The sequence below is a fragment of the Mandrillus leucophaeus genome, unplaced genomic scaffold (assembly GCF_000951045.1).
Source record: "Mandrillus leucophaeus isolate KB7577 unplaced genomic scaffold, Mleu.le_1.0 Scaffold929, whole genome shotgun sequence".
NCBI lineage: Eukaryota > Metazoa > Chordata > Mammalia > Primates > Cercopithecidae > Mandrillus > Mandrillus leucophaeus.
In genome coordinates this window covers 66052-93589 of record NW_012110130.1, presented here as the reverse complement: position 1 = coordinate 93589, position 27538 = coordinate 66052, and the positions used below count along the sequence as shown (strand labels likewise).

Below are 27538 nucleotides of genomic sequence, written 5' to 3'. Positions count from 1 at the left end.
AGAGCACGTGGATGTTGAAGGTGACCTGCCAGGAGCTGGGAGAGCTGCGGTTCTTGTTCCTGTCTCGGTGCTTTCCTGCTGCTCTCTGATCCTCTATTCCCTGCCCTCCTGTGCTCTCCTACTGTTCTGGAGAGAAAGGCCAGCTCCTCTGGGAGCCCTGTCAGGCCCTTTGAGGCCCTTTGTGACATGGCCTCTGCCTGTGTCTCTCCCTCCTCCTGCATTCCTGCCATACAGCCCTCCTTGCCACTTTCTACAAGTGCCTGTTTTTTCCCTCCTCCAGCCTTTGCACATGCTGCTCTTTCTGCCCAAAACACCCCTACCCTGATCGTGGCTGCTGGTGCCATCCATCTATCAGATTCCAGTTGGAATTCACTTCCTCAGAGAACATTTCCCAGGCTTCCCAGCCCAGGGCAGGTCTCCCCATCCCTGTCACATGTTCTTGCAGCACCTGAGGCTCTCCCTGCCTGGCACCTAGCACAGCATGTAAATTACATATTTACTTGTATGATTCTGTGTTGATGTTTCTCTCCATCACTAGACCGAGAACTCCTTTGAGCGTTGGAACTGTGTGTTTCTCACTGTGTCTCCAGCACACAGTGTCTAGCAATTGTTGCTAAATGAATGAATGAAGTCTCCACCATCTACACTGAGTTCTACTGACTATGCCCCTAAGGAAAGGAGAAACCATGGCCAGACTGCTTACTGCTCCCCGAAGAACCCAGACAACCACTTTCCGTGCCCCCAGCCTTGCCCTGCAGGGCCAGCCGTTGTGCTGGGGGCAGGATGGAAGTGTGGCAGAAACCATCAGTCAGGGCCCTTTTATGGGAGTCTAGTCAGGGACATACGGGGTTCATACCGGACACTGTTGTTGTTTTTTTATAGGGAGCCAGTGTGTTGCTGAGAAGAGAGCCAGAACTAGGATTCCTCAGTCCAGGTTCTGATCTGGCCCCTGACTCACTACTGCAGCTTCTCTGTCTTTGGGACTTAGAAACTCCTTGGTCAGTGGCTGTCAGTAGCCTAGGGCAGTCAAACGTGGCTGGGCATCAGAATCAACTGAGGGACCTTGTTTGAAAATCATAGATTCAGCTGGTGTGGTGGCTCATGCCTGTAATCTCAGCACTTTGGGAGTCCAAGGCGGGCGGATCACCTGAGGTCGGGAGTTTGAAACTAGCCTGGCCAACATGATGAAACCCTATCTCTACAAAAAATACAAAAATTAGCTGAGTGTGGTGGTGCATGCCTATAATCCCAGCTACTTGGGAGGCTGAGGTCAGAAAATTGCTTGAACCCGGGAGGTGGAGGTTGCAATGAGCCGAGATCGCGCCACTGAACTCTAGCCTGGCCAACAGAGCAAGACTCTGTCTCAAAAAAATAAAAAAAAATAACAACAACAACCTAGACCTTATAGATTCCTAGGCCCTAGCCTCAGAGATTCTGGGGAGCAGCATAGGACTTGATAGGGTTTCTAATAGCCTGCAGCCAGGTTAGAAATGACTGGTCTGACTACACAAGCTATCTGATTCTCAAGTGCTAGGCTCTGATCGTAATTCCTTCTGGCTGATTCCCAAGGGTTCTTCACAATAGTGCCTCTCCTCCCAGAAAGATCCATCCTGGGACGCACAAAACTCGATGCCTGTGACAGAGTCGTGGCCCCTTTACATTCAGACATGAAATGGCAATAACAAGAATAGCTTCCTTTTAGTGAATACCTAATGAGGCAGAGGCCTTGTGCTGGGTGCTTTATAAAAATGCACTAATTAATTTAACCTGCACAGCAGCACTGATTGGCACTATTGGCACTAAAAGACTTGGGTTAACATCAGCACAAAGAAAAAGTGTTAGGAAGTAAGATTGTTTATAGAATTGCTGGCAAACCTAAAGAACTGTGGATTCAGAAATAGACAGCAACCAGGCTAAGAGTCTAGTAACAGGATTCCCTACCTGTATTATCAAGATATTGTGGCTGGAAAGAACGGCACTGCTTTTTTTTTTTTTTTTAATCAATGTCTTTGAGTTTGGACTTGTGGGGAATTTGTAGCTGATTGGCTGAGTGACTTGGCTGGCGTGGACAGAGCATCTTCATGAACACTTCCAGCAGGTTCTAACCACTGAGGAGATGTCATTCCCTAAATCGAAGTTGAGGTGCTGTGACCAAAAGACAATTAAATGGATCTTAGGGAGCCAAAAATTTAAAAATGTCTATCACAGCTGGGTGCGGTGGCTCAATCCTATAATCCAAGCACCTTGGGAGGCTGAGGTGGGAGGATTGCTTGAACTCAGGAGTTCAAGGCTGCCGTGAGCCGTGATCACGCCACCGCACTACAGCCTGGGGGACACAGTGAGACCCTGTCTCAAAAAAAAAAAAAAAAAAAAAAAGTGTCAGCCAGGCACGGTGGCTCACACCTGTAATCCCAGGCCTAAGCGGGCGGATCCTTTGAGGTCAGGAGTTTGAGACCACCCCGACCAACATGGTGAAACCCCATCTCTACTAAAAATACAAAAATTAGCCTGGCGTGGTAGCAGATGCCTGTACTCTCAGCTACTCAGGGGGATGTGGTGGGAGAATTGCTTGAACCTGGGAGGCGGAGGTTGCAGTGAGCTGAGATCGTGCCATTGCACTCCAGCCTGGGTGACAGAACGAGTCTCTGTCTCAAAAAAATAAAACAATGTCTGTCACAATTATTATACCCATCTTTCAGATGAGGAAGTTGCGGAGATCAGGATTGAACTTGCTCAAGGTTACACAGCCTGGCCAGCATTTGAACCCAGGCAAGCCCAAGGCCTGAGCCCCAAGCTCTATAAATCTCTTTGGTTTTCTGCTTTTTAATATATTTTTTCTTTCCTGACTCCCAGGGCCCAGAGATGTTTCTGCTGCAGAACCCAGTGCCACAAGCTTGCAGAATAAGGCCAGCACTTGTGGCCCTGAGAACAGCCTGCCTTGTGGGCCAGATGGAAGAGAGCCAAGCAGGAGGGGAGGAGTCAAGAAGTATGCCAAGACCCTGAGGAAAAGAAGGTCTTTCCTACAGACCGACTACACCTCTCAGGTCTCATTTCCCCTGGTGCCATCAGCCTCCCTGGAGAGTGTAGACGACGTGTGCTACTATGACAGGGAGCCCTACCTGGCCCTTGGTGCACCCTCCCCAACTGTGTCCTCTCTGCAGGACATGCAGGGTGAGCCTGGCCTTCTGGAGACAAAGGCCCTGGGGCTGCTAGCTCCCCTGAGGGAGACCAAGAGCACAAACCCAGCCTCCAGGGTCATGGAGATGGAGCCCGAGACCATGGAAACCAAATCAGTCATCGACTCTCGAGTGTCTTCTATTTCTGCCATTCGCTTCCGGATTGACCCCAACAATAAAGAGAATTCTGGTGTTGTCCCTATTGCCAGCTCCTCAGCAAGCCCTCCTCACTGTTCTAATCCAGGTTCATCTGGCCCAGATACTGCTCAGGCAAGGCCTTCCCAAATCTTACCTCTATCTCAAGACCTGGATGGCACTGCCCCCAAAGAACCCACCATAGAGCATGGGGACAGCTCCTTCTCCCTCTCCAGTGGCGACCCTAACCCAGACAGAGTCTGCCTGGCCAGCAACCCAGGGCTACATAATGTCTCTCAAGGAGACACACTAGAGCTCCAGTTGGAGCCCCATGTCCAGTTGGAAATGGGATTGGAATCTTTTTGTACAAATCATATACAAGAAACTACCCCCAAATACACAGAGCCTTTGTTGTCTCCTGGAGATGAGCCTAGAAGTGATGAATGTGGAATAAATCCAGGAGAGAAGATAGCTTCTATCCCTACAAAGGAAGAGCAACAAGGACAACTATCTTTGGAAAGAGACAGAGAAGTTACAAACAAAAATGACACCAAGATATTTCAGGAGGAATCTAGGAAGGATTCAGGTGACTCCCTGGGTGATGTGTCAAATAATGTTTCACAGACTCTTAATATTAATTCTCCAGCTGGTAAAATAGTAACCTCCCTTTCTTTAGATGCTCCTGTAACAGGGACTGAGCAGATCCTACCACATGCCCCTCGAGACCCTCAAGGACAGAGCAGAGAACCCCCAGGGCAAGCCTGCCAGGCTCAAGAACAAAAACTATTCATAGAGTTGGATTTAGACCCTGATTTCTTTCTTGGGAAGCAGACAATTTCATCAGCCCTCCCTCCAGAGGGGATCAAGGCAGAGACACCTAACCATGTGACAGGGGAAGATACAGCCCATAGGGACAGCCCTGAGTGGGTCTGTTTTAATCCTGGGCCTTCCCTGCCAGAGCCACTACCACATCCACAAGAGGATCCTCACTTAGAAACTTCAAACCATTGCTTACTCTCAGAAGGCAAAAGTGACAGCTCTAGCATCTGCCTTCCTGCTGAGAAGTCTTTTCTGTGCTTTGCCCCAGAAAGCCGTCCTGAAGTCTCTGCCAGTCTCAGGATGGCTACATCTTTGGGTTTTGCAGGCATGAATGAGATGGTGGCTCCCAGGATAGGGATGGAGCAGTGCAGCTGTCAGTTCTCCTATGCCACATGCTTCCGTGGCCTGCAGCCTGAGACAGAGGAAGAAGACCGGGACTTGGAAGCACACCCCACGGCCCCCCTCACTTCACCGCCCTCTGCGGGAAGCCCGGTGGTTCTGCCCTGGAGGCCTGCCCGAACCCATAGCTGCAGCACTGCACCCCTGTCGAGGAAAAGCCACATCTGGCCAGAGTACTGCTCCAGGGCACTGAGACAGCTGAAAGCCACCCCCGTCAGCACCCCTGAGGGCTTCATCCAGCTCATGGAGAGCTTGCTGGAGCTACAAGACATTTTAGAAACTTCCTGGGGGGTTGGAAACAAACATCCCCCAGAGAAGTGCACCTGGCACTTTACCGAAAGCCGGAGCCGCCTCTGCATGGGCTCCCAGAAGCTCCTGTCGAGCTGTCAGCATGTGATCAGAATGGACCAGTCCCCCGAAGAGATGCAGGGGGCCGTGCGTGACACCTTCCAGCACCTGGTCCAACTGGCTGGCCTCTGCTTTCAGTTCACGGACTGTAGCCGCTGCTCTACCCGGCACAGGGAGGCAGCGGGGAACCTGAGGGATGTGGTGTACACCTACCATCAGTTTGTAGAGGCCGCTAAATCGACCTGCGAGAGGGGCTACCATGACCTGAGTGTGAAACTCCTGGCCCGTCAGTGCACGGCCCTCACAGCCGCCGTGTTTTGTTTGACCCAGAAGTTCCGGGCATCCACGGCCCTGTAAGCAGGTCAATGGCCCAAGGGCCTCCTGCCCTTTCTTGCCTTGGACACTTCCCTGAGAAGCCCCTTCCACTTTCCCATCCACCCTCTTCAAATGTTTACTATATAGAGTATTCAAATAAACTGCTGCTTAATCTTGGCCTGAGTCATAGAGTTTGAGTCAAAAGCATTCACTTATATTCGTTCAACAAACATTCACTGGGTACTGCCTTTGTGCCAGGCCTTGGGATTTACAGATGAGTAAGACAAGTCTCTACCCCTGGTCAGGATGCTTATAGACTCTCAAGGGCACAGATTATTTAGATCACTATTAGCAAAGCGTTTATCGTAAAAGGAGCATACCCAAGGAGTGTAGAAGCAAAAGGAATACTCAAGAAGGCAGGGGTGAGGGAGAAAGGTGGGGGTCACTGAAATACAGTCTTGACTTCTCATATCACACTTATTTGGCAATAACCTTTGCAAATAGGAGTGAATACCGGTGATATTTAATAGATTCGACCTTCACAAGTTGTTTGCAGCGCCTGCACCAGGAGGCCTGAGATTCTTGGCTGCCCCGCTGCAGCAAGCATAGATTGCCACTAGGTGGCAGGAAGTTCTTTACTTGCAAGGCCACACATGTGCTTTATCTGAAATTGATTGCATCCCTGAATCTTGCACCTTATTCCTGTTTTAAATATATAAAAAGTCGAACATTGACCAGGAGCAGTGGCTCACACCTGTAATCCCAGCACTTTGGGAGGCCGAGGCGGGTGGATCACGAGGTCAGGAGATAGAGACTATCGTGGCTAACACGGTGAAACCCTGTCTCTAGTAAAAATACAAAAAATTAGCCGGGCGTGGTGGCATGCACCTGTAATCCCAGCTACTCAGGAGGCTGAGGCAGGAGAATCGTTTGAAGCCAGGAGGCGGAGCTTGCAGTGAGCCGAGATCGTGCCACTGCACTCAAGCCTGGGTGACAGAGCGAGACTCCATCTCAAAAAAAATTAATAATAATAAATAAAAATAAAAAGTTGAACATTAAAGCCTTGAATTAGATTTGCCTTTTTAAGAATATTAAAGCAAAAGAAATATATTGGATACCTTTCTTACCCCAGTTGAGCCAGTTAATCCCAGTTCATCCCGGTGGACCTTAGACAAGCCACTTCACCTCTCAGTGCTTTGGTTTTCTTTTCTGCAAATTGGGATACTAATAGTGCCCATTTTATGGGATAGAAATCCAGCAAGTACTCAATCTAGTAAATGATAAATGCTAGTTATAACTGTCAGCTCTTATGGATGTCTATTCTAGTCCGAAACCATACCCTGCATTTTGTTTTTAGACCCCAGGGAAACTGATTTTAAGCCTCCCTTGGGATGCCTCTTTGCCTGGCTTCTCTGTCCAGGCCAAAGGTGGTTTAGTCACTCACCTTAGGCTCTTAGAGTTCATTAAAGGAGTCCCTTGTCCCTCTGGTGCTCCTGACCAGTTGTGAGCTCAGTGCTGCCCCCGTGGCTTTTCCCTAGGGCTCCTCTTCTCCATCCAGCAAAAGCAGGAACAGAGGGGAGTGTTAAGTCACACACCTCAGCTCTCTCCAATCAGAAGGAAAACAATACCTGAGAGAAGACGTGAAAAGGCATCCTTCCCATCTCCTGTTACCAATGACTTGTTATTAATAACTAGAAACCAGTTAACCAGTACTTGTGCCAGGAAAAGACATATTTTCTTAGAGGCCTGTTTCTTAGAATACTTGGAATGCAATTTAAATGAAGCTCTTGAACACAGATTGGAAGCAGTTTCATGGCAATGAAAAATAGGAACTACAGGACACCAAAATAATAAAAATTGCCTAATGTTAAACAGGACTTGAAACTTTTGCCAGCAGAAATCATTGAAGAGGTAAATCACTCATTTATGTGAACACAACCTATGTGTTCACAAGTTTAGGGGAGGAGCTCGGGACTTCACTCAACAATAATTTTTTTTTTTTTTAGATGGAGTTTCACTCTTGTTGCCCAGGATGGAGTGATCTCGGCTCACTGCAACCTCTGCCTCCCAGGTTCAAGCGATTCTCCTGCCTCAGCCTCCTGAGTAGCTGGGATTACAGGCATCTGCTGCCATGCCCAGCTAATTTCTGTATTTTTTTAGTAGAGAGGGGTTTCACCATGTTACCTAGGCTGATCTCAAACCCCTGCACCCAGGTGATCTGCCCACCTTGGCCTCTCAAAGTGTTAGGATTACAGGGGTGAGCCACCGCACCTGGCCTCAATGAGGATTTGAATCCTGGCTTTGGCCTGTGTTATTAGGTGTTTCTCTGGGCCTGTTTCCCCATCTGGATAAAGGAAATAATACTTTTCATTTAATGAGGGCCTACGATGTGGCAGATGCCTTATTTAGATACCTTGAATGCATTTTTCTAATATGGCCAACACCCTAGAGATTGTTGAATAACATATATTCAGCATTATTGTGAAGAATACATAATCATGGAAGGCAGAAAGAAGACTGAAGCTTCCAGCTCAGCACTCAATAAGTGTTTGTTTCCTTTTTCTTTGCTTCTCCTCCCCTCAAATTCATTAACTGTCTTGAGTTGCTACTGTATGGAGCTGCTATTTTTCTCTACAGTTCCCATGAGGAGAACTAAGTTCCAGAATTGCTGGGAAACCCTTCACTGTTTGTTGAAAAGCTAAAGAAGCAGGGGAAATTGCACTGTTTAGCACTTTCTTTAGAGTCACGCAGCCTCCAACATGAGATAGGCAGAACGGGGACTTGCTACCCTGAAATGCAAGAGTCAATTGTTTAGTGACTAAGAAATGATGGGACATTTACACCTTTCCTTCTTTTTCCCACCCACCATCACATTGGCTGATTCATTTCTTTCAACAAACATTCATGGGATGCCCATGCCAGGTGATGCCTGATGCAGCATTATGAATGTAACTAATTGGGGAAGAATCTTATTATATTTTGAAAAGCTCCTGATAGAGATTCGGTGATACGTGGAGATAGAGGCTTACAACATAAGGCACGGTTCACTCAAGGCCTCCAGAGAGAACAGATAAGGTGCTGTGAGGGGTCTAATGAGACAGAAGTCATTTTGGGTAAGGGGCAGAGTAGTAATCAGGGAAGGCTTCCTGCAGAAGGCAGCATTAATTAAAACTAGCATGTCAAGAGGTATTTATTGAGTACTGTGTGTCAGGTCCTGGATTTGACAGATAGAATTTGGATATGTCAAGAACGTAGAGAAAAATCATTCATTTACTCTGTCGACAAATATTTACTATGTAGTGGCACTGGGAATACAACCATGAACACGGCAGACATAGTCTCCTTAAGGAACTTATAATTGTAGGAAAGACACAGAAAAAAAAAAAATCCATTACTGACTGAGAGGTAACAAAGAAAACAAAAAAACGATGCCAAGACAGGGATACAATGAACCAATCTTGCTAGAGTGGTCGTCAGGAAAGGCCTTTCTGAAGAGGGAATGCTGAAGCTGGGGCCTAAAGCATAAGAAGCCAGCCATGGAAAAGTGAGAGGAAAGGGAACAGTATTTGCAAGGCTCACAGGGCGTTTGAAGCATTTCAGGATCAGTACAACTGGAACATAGCAAGCTGGAGGAAGAGTGATAGGAGATGAAGCTGGGAGGGGCATGCAGGAGCTGGGTTGTGTAATACAAGACCTCGGGAAGGGGGTTAGATTTTACATCAGGAGAGACACATAATCATATGGCAAACGCATGGAGTGGGGTTTGGGGAAAGCAATGAGACCAGCTAGAAGGTCTTTTCCTCCCACTGGAAAGTGGCCGTGAGCTTATTCAGAGGCAAAGGACACAAGAGTGGTGGCAGGGAGTGGGGGAAAGCGTTCAGCATGGCTCAGTGTGAGGTGCAGGGACTGGTAGGTGTAGTGTGAGCTAAAACCTGAAGGCGTCATTGAAGATCATTTAAGCCATTGTGCAAGCCCCACTGGGGCATTTCAGCAGACAGTGGGAAGCCAGGGCCGTCTCTGAGCAGAGCAGAGCAGAGATGTTAAAGCTGGGCTTTAGAAAAAAGCCATATGGGGGCAGGGGAGGGGGTCGGGAATGAGTGTTTAGTGTTAGTATTTAAAAATCGCAGCCAGGCACAGTGGCTCACACCTGTAATCCCAGCAATTTGAGAGGCCGAGGTGAGCAGATCGCTTGAGCCCAGGAGTTCAAGATCAGCCTGGGCAACATGGTGAAACCCCATCTCTATTTAAAAAAAAATAAAAATAACAATAAAAAAGAAAAAGAAAAATTTGTAAAAAAAAAGAAAAGAAAAAAGAAAAGAAAAGAAAAGAAAAGAAAGAAATCACCCTGGAAGCTGATAAAGGATGGATTGGAGCATGGATTGGGGATGGGTGGTAGGTGCTGGAGGAGCCGTGGAAAGAAAAGTCCAGAAAGGGAAAGTTGGGCCAAGGAGGAATCCAACCAGGCTGTAGTTTCTTGAACAGGAGTTCGGGCTCATTCAGGTTGGAGTGTCTCTGAATGGGTGAGACCCCTAGGACTGCAGGAGTGAAGGAAGAGTGGCTGATAAGGAGGCCAAGTCTTGGGCAAGCCGATTCGTGTCTTTGATGGAGGAAGAAGAGTGCCCAGGGGCTGGAATCATCCTGATCAAAGCCCTGACATCTCTCTTGTGCGCTGGGGCAGTGGAGAGGGAGGTTGTGTGCTCAGGAAAGGGCTGTGTCAGCTCGAGGGCTCTGCGGGCTATGGCAAAGCCTGGGGAAGGGCAAGGCTGTGGAATGATAGGCGATCCAAATTTGGTTTCACCTGTTAACGAAGGGGAAAAAAGGTGCTAGACTCAGTTAATCTCTTCAGAATTGGGAGGACCTGGGAGGGGAAAGATCTAGTTATGGTAATAGAGATGTTTTTACAGGTGCAAATCCCTCCCGCACCCCCAACACAAAACAGCTTTGCAGGGCCATTTCAAATTAAGGCAATGAAACATATTTTGGGGTAAAAGTTTTTGGTTTCTTTTTCTGTCATGTGATGTCAGGTTGGAATTTGGTATCTTATTGCTACAAAGATTCTGTTCTGCCAGTCCCAGTTGGGTCTAAACTCCGAAAGGGACGGGATATAATATCAGACATGCCCAACGGCCCCGCTCCGCTCCCGCTTCCCAACATGGCCTTAACTAGTTTTTAATGTTTCTTTGGAATCCCCTTGGCCGAGAGGGAGGTCCATTCAGTCGGCTGCGGGGCTTAGAATTTTGTTTTTCTTTCTGTTTCACACACCCCAGTTTCGCAATATGCATAATGTCCAGCCCTTGACAACCAACATAGCACCTGGTCACCTGCAGGAGCCCTGTGAAGTTGGCAAGGGGTTGGGGTTGTGATCGCCGTCTAACAGACGGGGAAACCGGGGCTCAGAGAAGGCGGGCAACCCCCACGGCGGGACGCATCTCCCCAGCGTCAAGGCTGGGAGTAGAAGCCGCAGCCTCCGCTCCGGTCCGGCCCCACGGCTGGACGCAGCTCCCCAGAGCCCGGGCTGGGAGCAGAAGCCACAGCCTCCGCGCCGGCCCGGCCCCACGAGCGGCCGGCAGATGAAAAACTACAATTCCCAGGATGCCATTCAGAGCGGGGTTAGGAAGCGGAAGCGAAGCCGGAGGCGCCGCCGCCGCTGCTGCCTGGGGTGACGGGATCAGGTAAGCAGTCTGCTGGTTTAGGGGGCTGACTGGGGGCTGCGGGGTTCAGCCTGGGACAGCCGCCTCCCTCGCGGCAGGGCGGACGCTGGGAAAGCAGCGTTTAGCAGTCATGTGGCCTGTGGTACACTACCTTCCTGGGCTTTCCCTTCCTGCCTCTACTCGCACGCGCCGCAGCTTGTGGGCTGGGAGGCACCCGCAGGCGGGGTGCTCTCGGGCTGGAGTCGATGTGCCATCATTTAGCGGCAGCGTAGGTGCCCATCAGGTGGGACTTGGGCTAGCAAAGGTCTGAGGCCTCTGCCAACCTAGGGTGAGGGTGCGGAGTGGAGTATTTATGAACTCAGCAAGTATTTATTGAGCGTCTATAAGCAAACAACACTTGCCTACATTGTAGGGATGGAGGAGGTTCCGACAAAAAATAAATAAAATAAGTTATGTTGGATAGTACAAATCTGAATGAGGGGAGGAAGGTAGTCTATAAGTGTCTGAGGGAAGAGCATTGACGGTAAAGAGAACGGCGAACGCAAAGGCCCTGAAGGGTATGTTTGAGGAACAGCAAACCAGAGAGTGCAGGGGAAACTGGAAGGTGGACCTTAATGATCTGCATAGGTCATTGTATGGATTTGGGCTACTTACCTTAAGTGAAATGGAGAGTACTGCAGGGTTCTAAGCAGAAGAGCGTGATTATCAAACACTTAGGATGCTCACAGGCTCAGCACTAAGTGTGTACAGGTGAATTGTTCCCTGGCTTTATAATCTAGTGGGGAAACAGGCAGCTGTCATGCAAGGCTGGGTCAGATAGTTGGAGCCCCATGAAAGCTGAACGAACGTCATCCCCAAGTACCCAGGATGTACTGTTCTGTCAGGTGCTTAGTAACTTTGTTGAATGAAAGTAAGGAATAGTCCCAATTTTGAGCACTGGACCCACAATGGAGGCTCAGAAAAGATTTTGAATGAAGAAACGGGAAATAAATGAAATCTCACTTCTTAATACTGTGAACAATGGCAATTAAATTTCAAGCTGAATGTGAGAGGGGGACAAACATTCAAACCAGAGCAGCAGTCAGATTCATGCAGATAGGAAATGTAAAGGTGCTGCCAGGATTGGGTAATGGACAGTTACATAAAGATCACAGAGTTTCACTTTAGGAAGATGAACAAGCTCTGGAGATGGACGGTAGTGATGGTGGCAAACAATGTGGATGCTCTTAGTGTGTTTTTAGCTGCACATTTACAAATGGTTAAAATGGTAATTCCTATGTCAAAAAAAAAAAAAAAAAAAAAGCTAAATCTGGGCGTAGATAATGCCCCACACAGACTGAGCAGATCTCTGCATCTGTGATGTCCAACTTCACCTTTGCTTTCTGAGGATCCCTAGGTGGCAATCACCTAATCAGTATTTACTGAGCTTCCATTCTGTTCCAGGCCTTATGCTAGTTAACAGATATACAAAGATACAAAAGAGGTGGGCTCTGCCTTCAGGAGTGTTAGCTTGTTTTATTACTCTTCTGGTGGTGGTTGGAGTTGTTTTTATTTGATTTTCAAGATTATTGCATCCCAAGTTCCTGGTCTAAGAAACATTCTCAGGGACTACAGAGATTTGGAGAAGCGTGAGGTAAAACGAGGGGAAAAGAAAGGAAGGGAGTGGGAGTGGTGGCGGTAAATTTCAGTTCAATTCAACAAAAAATAAACACTGCTGTTTTCAAGGAACTATACTGTGAACTCTTCAGTGTTTAGGTAAATGTAGGTATAAGCCCTCCTACAAAGGAATAGGAGAGAAAATACCAGCACAGACTTTCCAGTTTTTAAGAACAACAGTGGAAGTCTGTAGCTCCTAGGATCTCCTATCCTCGATCTCTTTTCTCCTCCTCAGCGAGACTACCTCCAGAGAGAGCTCCAGAGAGCCTCCCAGTCATTCCCCAACAGGCCCCGGCATACAGGAGGAGCTCAGTGGAATGTTTATGAACTAATGAATGGTCAACACAGGTAAAAATACAAAATGCTTTGAAGTTTAAAGGAGGAAGAGATCACATGGCTATTAACAAATTAGCATTTATTTAACAAATTGGTGTTGGTTTTCTCACCCTAATAAAATGAAGTTGTCAGTTAAGGATTAGTTTATCTTTATCTTTTCTTTTGTTCTTTTCTGAATGCCTATATGCAGAAAAATGCAGGTGACTGATGGTTGGCATAACAAAGTCTGTTCAGTCATCTAAAAAACTGTCATAACAGGGGTCTAGATATCTTTTGTTAAAAATACATGTTTATGGGCTGGGTGCAGTGGCTCACTCCTGTAATCCCAGCACTTTGGGAGGCTGAGGTGGGCGGATCACTTGAGATCAGGAGTTCGAGACCAGCCTGGCCAACTTGGCAAAACCTGGTCTTTACTAAAAATACCAAAAAATTAGCCTGGTGTGGTGGTTCATGCCTGTAGTCCCAGGTACTCGGGAGGCTCAGACATGAGAGTCACTTGAACCTGAGTGGTGGAGGTTGCAAGGAGTCGAGATGATGTCACTGCACTCCAGCCTGGGTGACAGAGCAAGACTATCTCAAAAAAAAAAAAAAAAAAAAAAAAAAAAAATATATATATATATATATATATGTGCGCCAGCACAGTGGCTCACACCTCTACCCAGTGACTGGGAAGCTGAGGTGTGAGGATGGCCTGAGGCTAGGAGTTCAATACTGGCCTGGGCAACATAGCAAGACCTATATCTTAAAAAAAAATATATATATATATACACACACATATATATGTACACATATATATATATACACACATATATATATATAAATAAAAAATCAACTTCACTGTTCATTCATGTGGAGTGCTTCTGAAATGTTTAAGAATAGCTTGGATTTTTTGTTTTGTTTTTGAAACATGGTTTGCTCTGTTACCCAGGTTGAAGTGCAATGGCACTTCATTGTAGCCCACTGCAGCCTCGATCTCCCGGGCTCAAGCGATCTTCTGGCTTCAGCCTCCCAATATCTGGGACTACAGGTGTGCATCACCATGCCCATCTAATTATTTTTTATGGAGATGGGGTCTCACTTTGTTCCCCAGGCTGGTCTTGAACCCCTAGGCTCAATTGATCCTCCCTCCTTAGCCTTCCAAAGTGCTGCGATTACAGGCATGAGCTTCTGCGCCCAGCCAGCTTGGCATTTTCCTCATTTCTCTGGAAATATTACATACATTATGAAATTTTATACATGCCACTAATTCTTTGTATAGAGTCTGTTGTAAATATGTTTAAAAATTAATTTGTACTGGGTTTTAAAGGATTTCTAAACAGAAATAAACTTTAGCCTAGGCAGACAAATGGACACCAATTTCAAATCTATAATTTTGAAAATCTGGAAGGTAATTTACTTGGTCATCTTCAGGAATGTATCTGGTGGTCACATGTTCACATGATATGTCACGAATAACCAAAACTACTCAGAAGATTTACCTTTTAAGAACAACTGTAAGAACAACACTGAAGGGGTTGTGAATAGTAGTTAACAGCAGCAAGTATTTCGCGAGTACTTGTTTTATATCAGTAAGTGAAAGGTTTCTAATTCTTGCAACAATCCTGTGAGGTGGTTTTATCCCATTTCGTGGAGAGACTCTATGGCAGAGACTTAAATCTTCTAGATATTGTCCCATCATTCACAAGTGGCAAGCTAGGAAGTGTGTCTGAATTCTAAGAATGCTATTTTTCCACTTAAACCTATTTAAGTGTGTCTGAACTGAAAACAACTACAATTTGGCCCAATTTTGAGCATTTGATGGAGTACAAGAAAAAAGGCAATGTGAACTCAACACTAGAAATGTTTTCCAAACACAGGAGTCAAAATGGAAAAGAAAATATAATTCTAGGACACTAGCCATCTCTACAGTGAATGATATTTATGGAGTTATAATAATATAAATGCAGTTTACAGCCGGGTGCAGTGGCTCACACCTGTAATCCCAGCATTTTGGGAGGCTGACACAGGTAGATTGCTTGAGCCCAGGAATTCCAGACCAGTTTGGATAACATGGTGAAACCCTGTCTCCACTAAAAATACAAAAATTAGCTGGGTATGGTGGTGCATACCTGTAGTCCCAGCTACTCATGAGGCTGAGGTGGGAGGATCACCCGAGCATGGGAGGTCAAGGCTGCAGTGAGCTGTGATTGCACCACTGCACCCCAGCCTGGGCAACAGAGTTGAGACCCTATCTCAAAAAATAGTTTACAAATTTGGTTTACAAATTTTAGAAAATACCACAGGGATAGACAAAGCACTTAATTGTTTTGTCAGGGCAAAATGTAAAACCTACCTTGACCATATAAAATTAAAGGCTCAGTTGGAAAATTAAAGGAGGAATAGAGATAGAAATATAAGGGTGTTCATGTTCACAGCCTAAAGATATTGGGGAGTCAGAAATACTATGTCTTGAACAAGAAACAGAAGTTTAAAAATATTCTTAAAAGTATTAAAGACTTCTGGTAATTGTTATGACAGAAGGAATGGGTATTGGACTTACCTTCCTACAATAAACTATAAAACTGGACAAAGGATATGAAGAAATTGTTTTCAGGTATTGGGCAGTAGTCAGGACAAGACTGTCATCCTTGAGGGAGAAGAAACACACAAGCGAAGCCCCACAGTCACCCTGGCTTTCTACCTGAGGGTATATAGTGACATGGAGCCCATACAGAGTGCATCGGTGTCATTGAGTGGAGGAAACAGTTGAATTTAGGGCTGCTGAGATGGCTGCATACAGCAGGGTACTGGCAAGGAGGGAGCTGTGTAGCAAAGGAGCTCCAGAAATCTGCGTAGGGGTCCCCAGATGGTGATGCTGTGGAACATTTGGAATGCTCATACATTGCTGACAGGCAGTGTAAAATGGGATAATACTTTGGGAAATGGATGGTTGTTTCTTATGAGTTAAATACACACCTATCCTATGACCTAGCAATTCTACTCTTAAAACTTAGTCAATGGATGTGAAAACATATGTCCACAAAAACACATCTATGAAAATGTTCATAGCAGATTTATTCCCCAAGCTGGAAAAAATCTCACATGCCCATCAACAGAATAAATTGTGATACAGTCATACAGTGGAATGCTATTCAGCAATAAAAAAGCAACTACTGATACATACATGTGTAAATCTCAAATATTTTAAGGGGAAAAAACTCAAGTGCTAAAGAGTACATAATGTTTGCATTTATTTATATGAAGTTGTATAATAGATACAGATAATTCATGGTTATAGCAAACAACAGTGGTTGCCTTTGGCAGGTTGTGGGAATGGGATGAAGACTGATTTGGAAAGTGGAGAAGAAAGTTAAACTTTCTGAGGTGAGGCCAGGCGCGGTGGCTCACGCCTGTAATCCCAGCACTTTGGGAGGCCAACGTGGTGGATCACTTGAGGTCAGGAATTCGAGACCAGCCTGGCCAGCATGGTGAAACTTCATTTCTACCAAATATACAAAAATTAGCTGGGCAAGGTTGTGCGCGCCTGTAGTCCCAGCAACTCAAGAGGCTAAGGTGGGAGAATCGCTTGAACCCAGGAGGTGGAGGTTCCAGTGAGCCGAGATTATGCTACTGCACTCCAGCCTAGGCAACAGAGTGAGATTTCGTCTCAAAAACAAACAACAAAAACTTTCCGGGGTGATGGAAATGTTCCATATCTTGACAGGATTGTCAGTAACACAGGCCTTATACATTTGTTAAAGCTCATTGAGTTAATATATTTTACCACACACACAAATTCATTAAACTGTACTCTTAAAATCTTTGCCAGAGAAATGTAAAGATCAAGGTAACCTGATCTCAAAAAAATTTCAAAATCAAGGTAACTAATGAAGAATTAAAAATAATAGGCCAGGTGCGGTGGCTCACACTTGTAATCCCAAAACTTTGGGAGGCCGAGGTGGGCGGATCACCTGAGGTCAGGACTTCGAGACCAGCCTAACCAACATGGTGAAACCCCATCTCTACTAAAAATACAAAAATTAGCCGGGCCTGGTAATCCCAGCTACTGGGGAGGCTGAAGCAGGAGAATTGCTTGAAGCTGGGAGGCGGAGGTTGCAGTGAGCTGAGATCGCAACACTGCACTCCAGTCTGGGCGACAGAGTGAGACTCTGTCTCAAAATAAATAAAAATAATAGGGGTTGATTGGGAGCAGTGGCTCACACCTGTAATTCCAACACTTTGGGAGGCCGAGGTGGGAGCTCAGGAGTTGGAGACCAGCCTGGGCAACATAGGGAGACCCCCATCTCTGCAGAAAATTTAAAAATTAGCCAAACATTGTGATGCATGCCTGTAGTCCTAGCTACATGGGAGGCTGAGGCAGGAGGATTGCTTGAGCCCGGCAGGTTGAGGCTGTAGTGAACAATGATTGTGCCACTGCACTCAAGCTCGGGTAACAGTGAGACCCTGTCTCAAAAATAGTAATAATAATAGTAGGGACTGATTTAAGCGATTTGAATTCTTAGGTTTCATAGCGAGTCAATATATTCAAAGCTGATGAATCATGAAATAATGATATAAGCATATGAGTTCAGGTTAAGGAGTTAAGTACCAAAAGAATGAAAAACAACTGGTTAACAAGGGTTGCCACTAGAGGTGGAAGGGATAGGAGTGTGGATTATTACTTTTCATTATAAATAGGTCTTTTTACCATGTACATGAATCATACTGCATAGACTTACACTTTTTAAGATGTATTTTTCATAAAATAGTGGTTGTGTGACTACACTCAGAGGACCAGCCATAGGTAATGGTCACATCATTCTTGGTCTATGACACTTGACCGTTTACTAAAGCATTTCTTTCTTTCTTTTTTTTTTTTTTTTGAGACGGAGTTTCACTTTTGTTGCCCAGGCTGGAGTGCGATGGCATGATCTCGGCTCACCGCAACCTCCGCCTCCCAGGTTCAAGGGATTCTCCTGCCTCAGCCTCCCTAGTAGCTGGGATTGTAGGCATGTGCCACCACGCCCGGCCAATTTTGTATTTTTAGTAAAGACAGGGTTTCTCCATGTTGGTCAGGTTGGTCTCGAACTCCCGACTTCAGGTGATCCACCCGCCTCGGCCTTCCAAAGTGCTGGGATTACAGGCGTGAGCCACCGCGCCCGGCCGACTAAAGCGTTTCTCACTCATATCGTTCTTAGATTTTGAACTCCACTTTGAAATTATGACATCATTTGTTAAGTGTTCTGTAACAGTGCTTGTCCATAGTTTTCAACCTCAGCACTTCTGAGGGATATTAAACATTTTCATTGGTGACTGTGGCTTTCTACTGCAGGTGGTACTCAGCTGAGTTGGAGGGAATACATAGTTTAAAAAAACTAAGTCTGATACATACCAACTACCTAAAAGAATTCTTGGTTTCATGTCACTCTACTGTATATTTTGGTTCATCCTCCCAGAATGTCTCTAGTATAGTACCCTATTTATAATAGGTGTTCAATAAATATTTGCTAAAGGAAGGATTTTGAAAATAAACTGGTTGAAACATAATGGGGGAGGTGATGTGGCTTTTGCAATCTCTGTCCTACTCTCAAATCATATAATGCATTTTAAAGTACACAATAAATAACTTGGTTATCTGTGTCACTGCAGCAGTAGATAATCATTGATTGCTTGGAGATGTCAGGTGTTGTGCATGTCCTCTAAGAAGTGCATCTGGGGCCGGGCACAGTGGCTCATGCCTGTAGTCCCCACACTTTGGGAGGCTGAGGTGGGTGAATCACTTGAGGTCAGGAGTCTGAGACCAGCCTGGCCAACATGGTGAAACCCCGTCTCTACTAAAAATACAAAAATTAGCTGGACTTAGTGGCAGACGCCTGTAATCCCAGCTACTCAGGAGGCTGAGGCAAGAGAATCACTTGCACTCAGGTGGCAGAGTTTGCAGTGAGCTGAGATCACGCCATTGCACTCTAGCCTGAGTAACAAGAGTGAAACTCTGTCTCAAAAAAAAAAAAAAAAAAAAAAAAAAGTGTATTTGGCTTCCTTACTACTGAACTGTTTCTCTGCTGAATCATTTCTCTGGAAGACACAAGTTTTTCTCAGTCCAGTAAATCTGGTTCAGTATTTTACACACTTCTGATCTTTTGGTAACACAATAACACTTTGTTATTTGGATGTAGGGAGATACCTATGTTAGTGAAATAATGTAATAGCTTACATAATTGTGCCTTTTTCTAGTCTGGTTGAAAGAACAGAGGACTAAGCACATGGACTGGAGATTGGAAGGGAGTACTCAGAAAGTAGAATCACCTGTGCTGCAGGGGGAAGAAGGCATCCTAGAGGAGACAGGTGAAGATGGACTTCCTGAAGGCTTCCAGCTTCTGCAGATTGATGCGGAAGGCGAGTGCCAGGAGGGAGAGACCCTGGCCACAGGCAGTACAGCATGGTGCTCGGTGAGTGTAGTGAATTGCCTGGCCATCGGCCTTGAATGATGGAATGTCTCAGACACCCCTGTTTTAAGGATGGATACTGGTAGTGAAAAGAGAAACTGGGAATGAGTTTTGTGTATTCTAAGTGATGAATTAATTTTCTGCTAACTGGTTCAAAGTTTTAGTTTCATTTGAGTCATAGGAAAAGTAAATAAAGTTCAAAAGGAATTTTTGATACACCTCTGAAAGGTCAGGAAATCTAAACTCCAGGCCCTGTCACTAATGAATTTTCTGTGACCTTGACCAGGTCACATCTCTTTTTCTGGGGCTCTGTTTTCTCTAACCACGATCCAATCTAGGTTTGTTTTTATGAGTAATTTCCTTTTTCTCGCCAAACTTTATATATAAATGAGAAAAAATAAGTAAATGTTTCTAATGTTCATTTTCCTTTTTTGGTGCTTATGAAGTTCTCAAACAATTTTGTTTTCTGGATAATGTAAGAAAAATGTCCAGAGAAAACAGAGACACTGGGAAAAGATAGTTGCAGCAAAGAAGAGCAAAAGAAAGCAAGAAAAAGAACGAAGAAAAGCCAATCGTGCAGAAAATCCAGGTGACAATAAATGAGACTGCTGGTATAATCATATTTATTTTTTAGCAAACGTGTCTGCATGTTCCAAGGAGAGTGGGAATTTTGTTTAAGTAAAAAGAGGCATCTGGGATGTAGGACCCACTGTCCTATTTTCTTGGGAATCAAAACATCAAAGAAAGCAAAATTTGCGGCTGGGCGCGGTGGCTCACGCCTGTAATCCCAGCACTCTGGGAGGCCAAGGTGGGTGGATCACGACCGTCCTGGCTAACATGGTGAAACCCCATCTCTCCTAAAAATACAAAAAATTAGCCAGGTGTGGTGGTGGGCGCCTGTAGTCCCAGCTACTCGGGAGGCTGAGGCAAGAGAATCTCGAACCCGGGAGGTGGAGGTTGCAGTGAGCCGAGATTGAGCCACTGCACTCCAGCCTGGGCGACAGAGTGAGACTGCGTCTCAAAAAAAAAGAAGCAAAATTTAAGGTTGCATTTCAAATATAAACTGTCTGATTAGCGTATGTGTTTATAAGCTCAGAACAGATGGAATGATACCAGCAACAGTATCATTTATTCAGTACTCTGTGCTAGGTTCAGTTCTAAGAATTTTACATGGATTACCTCAGTGGAGAGGAGCTATTATTATCATTCCCATTTTGTAGGTGAAGAGACTGAGGCTTCGAGAAATTAAGTAACATAATTACGCCCAAGATAATTTAGCTAATCAGTGAACAAACTGAATTTGGATTTAAACCCTGCTGTGTGCTCCAGAGCCCATACTCCTCCCCGCTCTGCTATGTGTAAATCTCCTAATGAACGAATACCTTATACCGCTATCAAGTTTCTCTTTATATGCAAAAAAAAAACAAAAACAAAAACAAAACTCACCTGGCTAGGGAGATTTGTTTCTTATATAGTATTATTCCTCTGGTTTTCCACTTTTATTTCTTTCTGATCTTTCTGCTTTAGGCGTCTGCCCCCAGCACAGCAAACGTTTCCTGAGAGCTCTAACCAAAGAGAAACTTTTGGAAGCCAAACACTCAGGACCAAGACTGTGTATCGATTTGAGTATGACCCACCACATGTCAAAGAAGGTAGAACATCCACTGGAATTCCTGCTCGCATGAGGGAGGCCCAGAAGGGTGCAGCTTTCACGAAGAATATGGCCAACTCCAGCTTCTGGGATTCCTTAGTAAACTAGGAAAGTGTTTGATTTCCTATGCTAGATTACTCAGTTCCAAGGTGGCTGTTGTAAAGAATCTGGAAGAGAATATATGTAGTTTGGTTTAGTTTGCAAATTTTTACCTTGTCTTTTGTTTCAAGCCCAACATCTTTGCCTCTTTGTTCATGATGTCCTCGGTCTGGATGGAACCTTTCAGGTTCAGTTTGCCAGACACTGAATCTTTGGGAAGAGGAGTATTTGCTTGGTAGCACGTTGTGGGAAGATTAGCTGGTGGAAGAACTTTTTGCAACGTGTGTGTTTTTTTTGTTTTTGTTTTTTTGAGATGGAGTCTTGCTCTTGTCACCCAGGCTGGAGTGCAATGGCACAATCTCAGCTCACTGTAACCTCTGCCTCCCGGGTTCAAGCGATTCTTCTGCCTCAGCCTTCTGAGCAGCTGGGATTATAGGCACCCACCATTGTACCCGACTAATTTTTTTTTCTTTTTTATTGAGACGGAGTCTCACTCTATGGCCTGGACTGGAGTGCAGTGATGCGATGTTGGCTCACTGCAAGCTCCGCCTCCTGGGTTCACGCCATTCTTGTGCCTCAGCCTCCCAAGTAGCTGGGACTACAGGCGCCTGCCACCACGCCTGGCTAATTTTTTGTATTTTTGGTAGAGATGGGGTTTCACCATGTTAGCCAGGATGGTCTCAATCTGCTGACCTTGTGAGCCACTGTGCATGGCTAACTTTTTTGTATTTTTAGTAGAGATGGGGTTTTGCCATGTTGGCCAGGGTGGTCTCAAACTCCTGACCTCAGGTGATCTGCCTGCTTCTGCCTCACAAAGTGCTGGGATTACAGGCATGAGCCACCATGCCCAGCCTCAATGTATGCGTTTTAACTGATGCTCATTCACCCCATTGATGAGGGAAGGATTCCCACACTAGAGTTCTGAGAATGGCAGAATGCATGACATCTGACACTGGACAGATGCGATTCACAGCAGTTCCTGAGTCTCATATACTTACAGCCCAGGGGAGAAAGATACTGTATACCATACAGGGCCAAGTGGGGATTGTAATCAAGAACAGAATGAACAACAAGGGGCTGTGTGAGGTGGGCTTTGTAGTATCTAGGGGGTGAGGTGCCCCCTGGTTACTATAGGAGGATGTAATTGGCTTGTTTGGAGAATTCCATGGGCTGGCAGGGAACTAAAACTCACTCCTTAGGGATAAACAGAGACTATGCCTTGGACCCTTGATAAAAAGGATTTTTTTTTAAAGCTAGGAGACTTTATTTACGGGAGCAGAGTTGGGAGGGGAGCTTACTATTAGGCTATTTGAAGTATTCCCAGTTTTGACAGATGTCAAGGCAGCACATAATATTGGGCCTTAATTTTAGGCCTTATATCACAGTATGTAAATTTTAAACTCTCTTTTCAGACATCTATTGTATGTGCTAGTGTTTGCATATTTTTCAGATAAGTTAGGAAAACTGCAGATCTGAGGTTCTTACCTGAAACTTCTAACTCTAGCCCTCTAAAAATGTTAACCAAGAATTCCCTACTATTAGGCTGGGCACAGTGGCTCCTGCCTATAATCCCAGCATCTTGGGAGGCTGAGGCAAGAGGATCACTTGAGGCCAGGAGTTCCTGCCTATAATCCCAGCATCTTGGGAGGCTAAGGCAAGAGGATCACTTGAGGCCAGGAGTTTGAGATTAGCCTAGGCAATACAGCAAGAACCTGTCTCTAAAAAATTAAAAATTAACCAGGTATGGTGGCCTGTACCTGTAGTCCCAGCTAGTCAGGAGGCTGAGGTAGGAGGATCACTTGAGCCCAGGAATTTGAGACTGCAGTGAGCTATGATTGTACCATTGCACTCCAGCCTGGGTAACAGAGCCAGACCCTGTCTCAAAAAAAAATCCATACTGTTTAATTAAGATAGCAGATTAAATCAAACCCAGAGTCTTTTTTTCCTATCCAACAAATCAAGCTAAATTGTGAAACTGCTTTTATGTAAGAGCATTGTCTGTGATTCAGGGTAAAAAGTTAAAACTTCCAACCCTATTGCATCTCCTGAAGTTAGGAAGAAGGTACCAAATTTATCTGATGTTCTATAAACATTTCTGTATATTAATCAAACCTCTTTAATAACTTAAATAGTATTACGTAAGATTTTAGATAAAAGCTAAAATAAGAATTTCATATATTAAACATTTAACAGCAGGGCCAGCAGGAGGGCAAATTCTCAGTTTTCCACTACCTCACTGTTTCCGGACTCGTATCATTATCTTTTGTCTGTAAGGTGCGATACCATAAGGTATAACACACGCACACATGTACTCCTAGTTCATGGGGTTTTCTGGAGTAGCATTCAGTGAACTTATTGTAGCCATTTCTTGATAGCTAATTTAGAGTGAGTTGCCATGTTTTCGCCCTGAGTTGTTCTTACTTCTTTGAAGGAATTAAGTAGGCTGGCTGGACAGATTCGAAGGTTGTATGGTTCAAACAAAAAAGCTGACAGGCCATTTTGGATCTGCCTCACTGGATTCACAATAGACAGTCCCCTTTATGAAGAGTGTGTGAGGATGAATGATGGATTTTCTAGTTACCTGGTAAGTCTCTTTTTGCATATTATTTGAATTGTCATCTGAAAAGTTTTTGTGGGTAATAGAATTTTTTTAAATTTACTTTTTCATATATATAATGTTATATTTTCAGCATTGAAGTCTAAAAAGTTCAGAACCTCTCATTAGGTCTTACATTTAAAATTTTTTCTCATCCTCCTACTGCATTGGCAAAGTACTGTTACCAGAGTCTAGGACTATATTTTGTATCCTGTATATTTTATGCTAGACTGTATACTCCAGGAATATTTTTGGGAAATGCCATGACTTCTTTCTTGTTCTCATTAATGGTGAATTGGGAAACATGAGTTTTGGGGGAAGAGAAGGAATCCTTTTAGAAGTAATGCAAATTTAAGATAAGTTTTAGGGAGTACTAAGGTACTTTTCACCTCTCTTTAGGATCTCATACATTTAGTGATACATATACATGCAAGAATCCAGATGAGTTTCTCAGAAATGTCACTGAAAATGCCCAGTGTGTTTGCATTGTGTAGCTGAGACAGCAGTTGTGGCCTTCCCCAGGAAGGTCCACGGAAGATGAATGTGAAGGGTGCATTGCACAGGGCTGCACAGCCAGCTGTTTTGCTGTTACTGTCTTCACAGTCTCTCTTGCAGTGCAGCTAGTTCCAGTTTTCTTCTATGTACTTTTTTAAATGATTATTTTACAGAAGCCAAACAGTTCCTTTTACAGGTCCACATAGTTCCCTTACTTTCCTGTCTTCTTGCCTTTCTTAGGTGATTCCCTCAGTTTTGAGTTCTTCTCCTTTTGTGTATGTCAGTATTATCTCTTTTGAGGCCAGGCATGGTGGCCCACACCTGTAATCCTAGCACTTTGGGAGGCTGAGGCAAGTGGATTGTTTGAGCTCAGGAGTTCGAGACTAGCCTAGGCAATATGGCAAAACCCCACCTCTACTAAAAATACAAACATTAGCTGGGTGCAGTGGTGCGTGCCTGTAGTCCCAGCTACTCAGGAGGCTGAGGCTGGAGGATCACTTGAACCTGAGAGGCAGAGGTTGCAGTGAGCCTAGATGTGCCATGGCACTCCAGCCTGGGTGACAGAGCCAGACCCTGTGTTTGTTTTTTTTTTTTTTTTAAATCTCCTTTCAGAAACCCAGTTCCAGCATTTCCTTCCCCAGAAGGTCATCCTGATGTTGTTACTCCCTCATCGGTAGTCCTGGAACATGCTCCCCGTACCTCTCTCAGAACCCCATGTCGCTGTCTCATTTCAAATAGGTTTGAATGTCTGTGTCTACTTTCCCTCCTAACTAAGTACTTTCTGAGAAGCAGCTGTCAGTCTGTCACACATGCAGTTCCTTGATAAACCTAGAGCTATGCCTGATAGAAACTCGAAGTCCAGTAACTAGCTGTTGAACTTTGAGCTTTTTTTTTTTTTTTTTTTTAGCTAGGCTAGAGTGCAGTGGCATGATCTTGGCTCTCTGCAACCTCCGCCTCCTGGGCTCAAGCCATCCTCGCATCTCAGACTCCTAAGTATTATAACTGGGACTACAGGCACATGCCACCATGCCTGGCTAATTGTTTTGTATTTTTAGTAGAGACTGGGTTTCACCATGTTGCCCAGGCTGGTCTTGAACTTCTGAGCTCAAGTGATCCTCCCACCTCAGCCTCCCAAAGTGTTGGGATTATGGGCGTGAGCCACCCCACCTGGCCGTGAGCTGTTTTAACATTGGACTGTTCGCATTTTCAGCTAGATATAAAAGAAGAAGACTGCTTTAGTTTATTTCCTCTGGAAACCCTTGTGTACCTGACTCCTGACTCAGAACATGGTATGTAGTTGAATGCATGGATTCGTATAGCCCATTGTTCCTAACACTGTGTTTCATTATTCCCTGTGGCAGAATTTATTAAAGCCCCTCAAGAAGGACACCCCTTCCCCCCCCCCAAAAAAAAAGTAATGCACATGAGCTGCGCTCCTCTTATGGGCAGGTGCCTTGCTGGATGCTTTGATATGTCTTACTGTGTGGCTCACAGCTCACAGACTTAGGGTTTCCATGCTCATCCGGGCCTTGTGTACTGCCTGCCAGTCTTTCCCAGTATCCTTGGTCAGCTGTCCCACTAGCCCTTCTTGGATCAACATTAGATCTATTTTTTCCTAGAAAATCATTCATTTCACATAATTTTTAAATATATTGGTATTCAGTTGATCATAGTATTCTCATATAATTATTTCACATTCTTCTGTAGTTTTAATTTTGTTTCCTTTCTGAATCTAATGTTGATTTGGGTCTGCTTGCCTTTTTCATGATTAGCTATGCCAACAGTTTGTCTGTTTTATTGGCCATTTTAGAAAATTAGCTTTTGGTTTTATTGAGCAAGTTTCTTTTTGTTTTCTATTGAATTTCTACTTTTATTGTTAATAATTCTTTCATTTTGCTTTCTTTGGATTTACAAATTATAAAACAGATTTGATCTCATTGGCCTTCATTTTTTCATTAGCTCTTGAAGATGTTGATCTAAACAAAGTTTACATCCTCGGTGGGCTTGTGGATGAAAGCATTCAGAAGGTAAGTATTACATTTCAGCCCCAACATCTGTGTTTTAAAAAGCAGTGCTTACTTTTAGAGGCATGTGCTCTGTCATAATCTCATCTAGAGGATCTAAGAACTCAGAGGGAACAGGAAGAAAGCCATCCCCATGAGGTTGGCCCTCTAGCCGGTGAAGTTCCCTCTCTCCTCATGAGCAATGCCAGCAAAATCAAGAGTTGGGAACTGGACTGGGCACTATTTAGTAATTACATAAATAGCCATTGTTGAGCTTCTCCAGTTCTGCAAGGAAAACTCTGATCTTGACAAGTAAGCATCGACTCAACATTCTTACTGGCTGTTTGTTCTTTGAGAGAGTAGTTTGCTCCTTCTCACGTTGACCTCTCTGCTGAAATAGTCTTCTATCCCAAAACTTCAAACTCCTAGAATTATCCACATTTTTTTTGGTTGGAGTTTTAGAGGAATAATTGGGTTGTCACTGGAATTTTGAAATATGTTTCTTTTATATAGCTATTTGTCAAGATAAGCTTGTTTATATTTACTAATTAACATATTACATAGATAATAAGTTAAATAATAAAGATTAATATATAAATATAAAAGAGTAGAGTGAAAAATAAGTCTTTTTCCTACCTTTGTCTTCCAATTCCCTTCCTCTGAGGCAACCAATGTCAAGTTTTCTTGTGTATCCTTCTTGAGACATTATATGATCACAAAATATGTGTGGGTATATTTTACATATATGTAGATGTGTGCTATTTGTTCCTGTATGTATGAGATGTACATATATTTAACACAGATGATAGGTTAATTTAATTAAATTTATTTTAAAAACATTAGTGTTCCATGACTCCATAGTGATCATCTAAAAAATGAGCAGGGGCTGCTTACAGAAGAATGCCAGCTAATAAGAAATGCATAATAGAATTAGAAAATCATCATTTTGTCACTCCTAATATAATCATTGACTCAGACAATTGAAAGAAAGGTTGTAGAGGAACTGGCTATTTACATGGTCTCAAAGTATCACCCTACAGATAACAAAGGCAAAGATTTACCATTACAATAAAGCATTCTGGTGGTCACCATCTTATCCAAACTTGATCAAACTTAGTATCACCCATAGAGGTACAATCTCTGCCTCCTGAGGTGAAGTATTCTTGCCAGAAAATGTTTTTTCTTTTTTCCTTTTGAAGCAGGGCCTTGCTCTGTTGCCCAGGCTAGAGTGCAGTGGAGTGATAATGGCTCACTGCAACCTCACCTCAAATTCCTGGGCTCAGGCAATCCTCCCACCACCTCAGCCTCCTGAGTAGCTAGGACTACAGGCCCATGCCACCACACCTAGTTAGTTATTAATTTATTTTTTTGAGACATGGTCTCACTCTGTTGCCCAGGCTGGAGTGCAGTGGTGTGATCATGGCTCACTGCAGC

At 44.5% G+C, this 27538-nt stretch overlaps 3 protein-coding genes across 3 annotated transcripts in view; 2 read left to right on the top strand and 1 right to left on the bottom strand.

Moving 5' to 3' along the window:
* The window catches only part of FRMPD1 (FERM and PDZ domain containing 1), a 53694-nt gene extending 48325 nt beyond the window's left edge, over positions 1–5369 (top strand). Inside the window, exon 15 of the mRNA XM_011970110.1 lies at positions 2854–5369. Within this exon, the coding sequence (XP_011825500.1) occupies positions 2854–5234 (2381 nt within the window). The 3' untranslated portion in view covers positions 5235–5369. The remainder of the gene's footprint in view (positions 1–2853) is intronic.
* Positions 5370–10833: 5464 nt separating this feature from the next.
* Positions 10834–27538, top strand: part of TRMT10B (tRNA methyltransferase 10 homolog B (S. cerevisiae)) — a 22534-nt gene continuing 5829 nt past the window's right edge. The window contains exons 1-7 of the mRNA XM_011970106.1: positions 10834–10864; positions 19049–19263; positions 19741–19849; positions 20788–20912; positions 23442–23594; positions 25312–25390; positions 26061–26128. Of these exons, the coding sequence (XP_011825496.1) occupies positions 19078–19263; positions 19741–19849; positions 20788–20912; positions 23442–23594; positions 25312–25390; positions 26061–26128 (720 nt within the window). The 5' untranslated portion in view covers positions 10834–10864; positions 19049–19077. The remainder of the gene's footprint in view (positions 10865–19048; positions 19264–19740; positions 19850–20787; positions 20913–23441; positions 23595–25311; positions 25391–26060; positions 26129–27538) is intronic.
* The window catches only part of EXOSC3 (exosome component 3), a 17948-nt gene continuing 13205 nt past the window's right edge, over positions 22796–27538 (bottom strand). The window contains exon 5 of the mRNA XM_011970108.1: positions 22796–22885. The gene's annotated coding sequence lies outside the window, so the exon portion shown is untranslated. The remainder of the gene's footprint in view (positions 22886–27538) is intronic.